This window comes from Meleagris gallopavo, chromosome 23 (genome assembly GCF_905368555.1).
Source record: "Meleagris gallopavo chromosome 23, MGAL_WU_HG_1.1, whole genome shotgun sequence".
NCBI lineage: Eukaryota > Metazoa > Chordata > Aves > Galliformes > Phasianidae > Meleagris > Meleagris gallopavo.
In genome coordinates this window covers 4807292-4815542 of record NC_139426.1, presented here as the reverse complement: position 1 = coordinate 4815542, position 8251 = coordinate 4807292, and the positions used below count along the sequence as shown (strand labels likewise).

The following is an 8251-nucleotide window of genomic DNA, read 5'->3' as shown; positions in this document are numbered from 1 at the left end:
TGACCCGGCAGTGTTTTGATTATTTCCCTTGCTCTGCTTTACAGAAGGGGATGGGTCAATGTGAATATATCAAGGCTAAAGCCAGGCTATTTCTTACAGGCCAAACTCACACCTCTGCAATAATGCCTCCTGCAGAATGAAGTTCCTGTAAAATTAAATCCTCAGTTGTTGCTTTTCTACAGATCCGCCCACTCTGCCTAAAGAGTCAGCTGTCTAACTCCTATTGGAGGTAGACCTCTGAGGGCAACCACTGGCATCTTTATGTATCTATGGACTGTTGATCACCTGACTTCTCTGTTATTAATGTAAGATGAAGCCTCTTAATTGCAAGTTGTTATATTCAGAACTGCCAAACAGTTGGCGTCTCTACGAAACACAGTTCTTTGCTTATGAGCCAGGAACCGTGTGAAGGTTTAGCAGTGTGTGAGGCAGTAAACCTGTCCATAGGAGACTTTCAAGGAACTGTTTAATATTTTTATGCCAGTTCAGCACAAAATGTTACGAGGTTAGCCTGAGTGCCAAAAACTACTTTAATTAATGTCTCTGACGCAGAACATGTTCAGACATTTTGCTGGGCAGGAGCAGGTAACAGGTACCTTTCAATTATGACTGTTTAAATAAAGCTTAACTTTATAGCACACTGTAAAAAGGGAAAGTCAAAATAATCTCAAAGATCATGTACTGCTAAAGAGAGCACCATTTGTAATGCAGGAGCAAGGGTTGGTACTAATGGGCACTATTTCGCTGTGGCTTATGAAAATAAACTCAATCTTGAGCCTCTGACATGGGACAGCACACATATTAAGAGTGGAGCCTCGCTTGCACAGATAGTGCCTTGGTACATAATTCTCTTCCCTCTGAACTGTGGCTTCTGAAGTGGGCTGTAGTGCAGCCCTAAAAGATGTCTGACAGCAGCAGGAGTGACTGCAGAATTGTGCTGCCTACGGGTTGTCAGGTGTACCTGGGGTGACAAAAGCCATTGATTTCACTCTTGTTCTTTCCTTAAAGGCCCAAATTGCAGCCATGGAAATAACTGCTAGACAAAAGAAGAAAATCTCCACAATAAGAGCAGTTCACAGCTGCAGTGTCAATACATTCATTACTACAGCACTAAAACTAGCACAGAGCTGAGACCTGTGGGGAATTCATGACTCTTTGTTTTACAGTTAGGACTCAACTGGGAAATGCAGTGGAATGTAATCTCACTGCTGCTTTGACCTCACAGATTTTTGGGGGCAGGGAACACAATCTTAGGATCTGCTTTGGATCCTTCCAGCTCTGCCCATCCTCTGCAAGAATAGGAACAACCAAGTGGATTTTTGGCAGCTTCTGCTTATGCATTATTTACTGATATTTGTAATGGGAAGTTTTGCTCTTGCCTTTGCTCCCGTGGACATGTCCTGTGGCCCAGTGTGTGCCAAATTAAATGTTCAGTGTGATTATCTATAAAACAGTGCTCCAAGCATTTAAATCCACATTACTTGTGCCAAACGTGTTCTGACTTGCAGGTGTAAACTTCTCTTCTGTAGGCAGCTCTATGAGAAATTGGAAAATATGACATCAGTTGTTTGCTAACATGTATTCATGCTACTTTTCGTCACTGGAAAATGATCTGTAGCACTACCTATAACTTCTCTCCAAATGTGATCTGTGGCTCAGCAGCAAATCCAAGATCACTGAGAAGAGGCAGTTAGTTGCCACAGTGGAAAAAAGCAGTCAGGTAACCAAGGGACAGCTGTCATGTAGAAACTATAAGGAAAGCAACCATCACCGGCAATTTTAGCAGTTACATACAGAGAGCAATGACCCAAACTCCACTTTGACCATGGAGTTATAGAAGGTGAGGTTGTATGGTGCTAAAGATGTTGCCATGCAGGCTGCAATTCTCCACTGTCAGCTACATTTGCAACTGCAGAACGTGCAAACAGAGGTAATATGCAGTGGTTTTCTTGGAGGATCACTGTGGAGATGAAATCCCTGTGCCATGCATGTCAGTGGGAGTTCTGCCATTGACTTCAACGAAGCAGGGATTTCACCCACTGTGCTTCATTTTCCTCCTGCTGTGCTGTACAATGCTGTGTATTGTTTGGGACTCATCTAGAATTGTCTTTATCAAAATTACAGAGCGCTTTGAGGGTTCCAGGAAGGATTAGGCAATTATATGGGTAATGAAAATCCACTATTAGGTTAGGATTAGGAGGGAAAATATCCAAGTTTGGAAGTAAGATAAATTCTCATGTTTGAAGGCTCAGATTAACCACTGAATAGGCAGGTTAGAAGAAAACTTGCTCTGTGAACAACTTCACTATCCTCTGTTTCTCTCACTTTCCTCTGAAATAGAAAGTACTTCTTGTGAGAGATAAACCAAAGACAGTAGAGATAAACCAAAATTAATGCCTAATAAGTGGCATTTTTTCTCTTTCAGTTTATTTACCTGTTTTGGCTAAGCTTGTTAAAGTACAGCTTAAATGTACAGAGACAAATGAACTTAGAACTGTATTTAATACTATTATGTTATTGTATCATGAGGTATAATTAGAGAGCAGCTAAATATAAAGTCTGCTATTGGAAAATAGTTTGATTCCATCTCACTGTTAGCTAGCACAAATTACCCTTATTCTCTGCTTCTGCTTCTACTTAATTTTCTTGTGGTTTTAACCCAATTTAATTTTATTTCTTGTTCCTAAAAGGAGAAGTTTTTATTTTTTTAATGTCTTCTGATGTGCTTGTGGGGGAATTCAGGGCCAAATTCTGATTTTTCTAATACTAACATAATTCAGTTTGTTTATGAGCAACAGAAGGAGGATCTGGCCTTTGGTTCAGGTCTGACACAGCAGCTCACAGGTCTGGTGGCCAGTGGTCACTGCTAAGGATCATTCATCTTAATGAATACCATTCACCTTAATGAGTACCATCAAGTAGCATTTGGCACGGCTGGATGAGGTCACCAGGTCAAAATCAGTTCCTGAGTTGAATTGCACTTTCTCTGTAATCAGGTCTTTAAAATACGTCTGGTGTATAATATAAGGGAGTAAAAGTCACGGTGCATTTCAGGTGGTTTTCTTGATGCTCTGTTGCTGAAACCAAAACAGAAAGCAGCATAGAACTGCACCATTAGAAACTGTTATAATTACACAGCTGACTGCAGCAGTCATCATTTACATTTGCAGGGTTGCTTTCACTTAGGAATATCTGATCTGTTCCAAAGATTTACATAATGCTGGTGTAGCATTTACATGACACAGACATGATTTAACCTGATGTCCTTACATCCAACCCTGAGCTGATATGCTCACAGCCTCAGGGAACTGATTTGCCCTAAAAACTGAGATGAAAATTGACAGCTGTGGCAGTTATCTTCCTGTCTGATGATACCACAGATGCTGCTCAAAGTCCTATCTGCACTCAAGGTTTGCTTTTAATGAACATCAAGCAGTTCCCCTTACATCATCACACAGCTATGGACTTTTAATGACAGAGGAATGGGAAACCAACCTTAATGATTCTGTGGAAACTACCTTGTGTCTGCTCTGCAGCTCACTCTGGTGATGTTTGATCTGAGCTAACCCATCTCAGCATCTCTGCTGTTTGTCCCCAAGGTTAAGTCTCCTTCTCCCCCATGTGCTACAGAGGGTGCAGCATGGATGGGGCTTGGTGTGGTGAGTATTAGTGTGAGAATGGTTTGCTTTAGGAGGAGCACAGCTCCTGCTGGAACTAGGCAGAGTACTGCAAGCTGTAGGGTGCAGTGATCAGAAAGGTTAACATCTTTATTATAGTAATTTGTGTGTGATCAGACCAAATGTCCATTCTGCATCCCTGAATACTTAGAAATTGAACTGTGTCAGAGAGAACCTAGAAGGTGCAGTATCAGACTTCCCTATCTGGTATCAGTAGATGGTTCTTTTTGTCAGTTCTTTCTCTTCCCTGAAAGCTGAAGTCCTGAGCTGTGTGCCCATCAGCTTTCACTGTTTGCTTGTGCTTGCATTCCTTCCTGCAACCTGATCTGACTTCAGAGCATCTCACAACAAATAACCAGTAATAATGGGCCAGATTAGCCTGGCAGTTGTTCTGCAGCCTAGAGGTGAGAGCCTCCCATGCAGTCTGCCAATACATCACATATGTAGGACCCACTTCTTTTCCATTAGACACGCAGAATTAACTGCATAATGCAGAAATTGTTTTCATCTTATAAAAACTGCAATAGATTTTCTGCAAGCCACATAGGCAGTATATAGCTACTGAAATGTTTCTGACTTTGCTTCTTTTTTTTTTTTTTTTAACAAGCTTCACCCCTGTTAGGAAGTGTTTTCAAAGTAAGTAACATCTGTTGGCTTTTCCAAGCAATTAAATTGTTTCAATTTAAATCTGTGGCTTATGTCCGTGCTCATAAATCTGAATGTGTTGTCACAGTCCACACCTGCATGGTACTTTTTACTGTTCCCAGTAGGGAAATTACACTGAGGAGGATATAAGCAGATTGTGGTGCAGCATTGTTATCTGCCAGGCTTTTCCATCAGCTTTTATGCTTTTAATCCCCCTGCAGAACTGCAGAAGTCTCAAGAAAAAAGAAGGAAAGAAGAAGGAAGCTGAAGAGATACCTGCTGATCGGCTTGGCAACCGTTGGGGGTGGAACAGTGATCGGTGAGGCTGCCTTGGGCTGTCAAAAGCTTGCTCCTGAAGTGCAAGGGGGAGAAAGTGGGGTTCTGACTTGCATATTCAGCAGCAGAAGTCAGGCTTCTTTAAAGTGTTCACTGTGTTGTTTTTTTCCTTCTTTATTGCCAGGCTAAAGGTAGTATGTCACTTCAGCTTCTGCCGTCCAAAAGTAAAACTGAAAGAGTTGTAAAAGTGAAAATCCATTGGGTTTGTGGGAGCATTGCATGGAGCAGTGCATGCTGGAAAGTCAGTTTAAAGATACTGGAGAGAGACTGAAGAATTTGGATGATGTTTGTCTGGGGCACAATCTATCACATGTTCTTCCTCAACTTAAATTATTCTTTATTTTTACTGAAATGCAGAGATTCAAGGCCTGGCGATGATCTTAGAAAGCCCCTTTACCAGTGATGCAAAACAGGTCACTTTTTCAATAGCATTAGCAGTACTCACCCAGCACAGGGAAATGATTGTTTTTTGCACTTGGTAAGAGACTGCTGAACTCACTTGTTGCCTTCTCAGGCTTGACAGGAGGTCTTGCTGCCCCTCTGGTTGCTGCTGGGGCTGCTACTATCATTGGAAGTGCAGGAGCAGCTGCTCTTGGTTCAACTGCAGGAATTGCTGTCATGGCATCCCTTTTTGGAGCTGCTGGAGCTGGCCTTACTGGTAAGAGAGTGACTGCAGACTTCACAGGTACTGAGGCACAGGATCGTGTTCCAAAATGTAGAGCATAACCAGAGCAAGGAAAGTGATTGCAAGTATGATCTCACAACTTTGAGATAACTTTTATTTCAAGACATGCTTGATGACTAACTAGGAAAATAGTGTTTGATATGTGGCTAAGTAAAAGAGATGAAAGCTTCCTGCTTTGGATTAGAAAGGTGCAGCAACAGAGAGCAGTAGCTGTTACAGCTGATGTTGAGTTTTCTGCAAAACAGCCTTTTGCTCAGATACCCACAGATCATGAGAGCTCAGAGGGATCATGTTGGCTCCATACCAAGTAATACATAGATTTGCTGAGGGTCTTGGAAAGAGAAAACCTTAGTCATGAGCCAAGACATCTCTTATGAATTTCTATTGTTAACAGTGTCTGTTCTTGTGTGATTTCTGAGATCCGTGTTTCTACCCTGTGTGTAGGATACAAGATGAAGAAACGTGTGGGAGCCATAGAAGAGTTTGAATTCCTCCCACTTACTGAAGGAAGGCAGCTTCACATCACCATAGCAATTACTGGATGGCTGTGTGCTGGCAAATATGGTAAGAACAAGATGAGAAAATTGAGAGGAGCCTAGCAGTGTTTGTGCTGTAGTAGCACCGTGCCTTTCACACACTTACATAGGCTGTTGAATAAAACAGATCAGCTGTTAACATAAGACTTTGTAACCCACTCTGCAGTGCCAATCAAAACAGAGGAAAGAGAAGGTACAGTAAATTGGTTGTACTTATGGTAGGATTGGTGGTAGTGATAGCGAGACCGATTCTGTCAGTAAATCCTGTCTGGTTTTCCTAGGAAGAACCTGGTTGGGCTGAATGATTTCCAGCACTAGGACAATATGTCTCACCTACCTCTGAGACCTTATGTTTATCCTCCAGCAATTAACAGAAAACAGTGTTGTTTTCTTTCTCTCCATCTGCCAGCTAATGAGGTTTATTGGCAAGAAAGTTGTGTAAAGCAAATCCCATTAAGCACAGAACTCAGGAAGTGAACTTAAAGGCAGCAGCCTTGAAAAGTTTGTGTTGTTTTAGTTTCTAGTATAGCTTGTCGTATAAAATATGTCAACTGTCTGCTCAGTTCAGCAACCTGGCTCAGGAGCTGCCAATTTTTTCAGAACTATCATAATTAACACTGGGTATCATGAATGTAGAAGGTTTTCTTTGTCCTGTTGCTTGTTAGATTGCAGCTAGCTGTCTGAGTAAGGTTATTTTCACTTTGCAGTACTTTGGCTTTACTCACTGCTTAGCAGGGCTCCAGATCTCTGGCATTGGAGGGCTCCCAGGCACTGTTACAAACACAAGTGCATCCCTTCAGGAACCTTTTGGTGTCTGTTTGCCCTTAAAAGGGAGTTACATATGACACACATTCTTCTTCCAAAACAAGCAATCTGTTATAATGTTTAAAAAAGCAAAACTAAAATTGTCGTTCGCTCTCTTCCTTATAGCTGTGCCTATTTGCACACTTGTATGACTTGTTAACACAGAGGGAGTGAGGACAGGATTATTACAAAACATGTTGGGATTTTTGATCTCCCACTATCTGCCTATCTGCACATCCAGAAATACAGCAGGATATTGTGGTGAGATCTGGCATGGGACTTACCACGCCACTTTGGTCAGCAGCTGCCTCAACTTGCCCTGCTTTGTTCAGAGAATGAACAAAGTCAAAAGGTTTTAATTAATTAAGATGAACGGGACAGAGAATGGCTTAAAAATTGGTCTTGCAGCCAAAAATTAGACATTGTACAGTGTATATTATTCACTCTTTCTTAAGCATTCAGGCACTGCTTTTGATTAGCCTCTGAAGGGGAAAAATTAAACTAAAGTGGCTAAGTTAGATGGCAGAATAAAAATAATTGCAGTCTAGATCTGCAAATACAGATTCCTTATTTTCCAACAGAGCCACTAATGCAATTTTTGCCTGCCTAACTAAAGTGCTAGGAAGATGCTGCGTGGTAGATTTTGAAAAGATGTTACATATTTTCCGTGCCTCTGGACTCAGTCCATACAGCCATTAGCACTTGATCTTTTTCTGAACAGGCACTCCTTTGGTCTGTATGAGAAGTTGGAGCTGCAGGATTTGGCCTGATGTCTGAGGATAGGAGGAATGTCCTCAGTACCTACGTAATTGACATCAGTGTCCATCTGTCTTGGCAGGCTCTGAGCTACTTGAGTGGGTCGTGAAGTCTCAGCCTGCATGCAGTATCTCTGTCTGCACTGAAGACTTTACCAGAGCAGCTAAAACTGTGGGATTATTTACAAAGCCAAAATTTATTGTAAAATAGTAGAACGATGGAGTCTAAATCTAACAATATTTTTAAATGCAATTCCTGATTATCACAGAATGTTCCAGTGCCCCGCAGGTTCTTTTCTGGCTCTTTTTTTGGAGCTGTCTTGCCAGGAGTCAGCCACTGTTGTGCTTTTTGTGAACATGAATTCAGTGCCTGCAACTTTTCTCAGGGAGCTTCACAGCACCTTGGAGCAGCATGCTGCATTCGAGTGAGCAATACTGTCTGGCCTGGGAATCCAAGTACTTGATGGAGCTTGGCAGTGCCCTGGATACCCTGGTGAATGGTTTTGTTAACATGATGGCTCAGGAAGCCCTAAAATTCACTGTTTTGTCAGGTAAGAACCCATATTGTACTGGATCTGTGTTTGTACAGTTTCACTGTTGGTGTTTATTTAAAGGAGCTTTCCTGATCAGAGAGGATTTCAGGGAAGGCATATTGGCATCACCCTGCAAAAGTGGCCTGAGAACCTTCTCTACCACACCTGTAATTCAGAATTGCTTTCCTGGATTGCTCTGCCTCTGTGTCATTGACTTGTTCTTTTAAAATTACAGCTGGAAACACTTTTTTTCATATGTGTGTTTATTTCTCTATATTAT

General features: G+C 41.7%; 1 protein-coding gene across 4 annotated transcripts in view; it reads left to right on the top strand.

The window, feature by feature from the left end:
• TMCO4 (transmembrane and coiled-coil domains 4) overlaps positions 1 to 8251 on the top strand; it is a 37875-nt gene that overhangs the window by 9526 nt on the left and 20098 nt on the right. For all 4 annotated transcript variants that reach the window (XM_085242641.1, XM_003212306.5, XM_085242642.1 and 1 more), the window contains 4 exons: positions 4544 to 4641; positions 5173 to 5316; positions 5788 to 5907; positions 7825 to 7989. In XM_085242641.1, coding sequence (XP_085098767.1) covers positions 4544 to 4641; positions 5173 to 5316; positions 5788 to 5907; positions 7825 to 7989 — 527 coding nt within the window. The remainder of the gene's footprint in view (positions 1 to 4543; positions 4642 to 5172; positions 5317 to 5787; positions 5908 to 7824; positions 7990 to 8251) is intronic.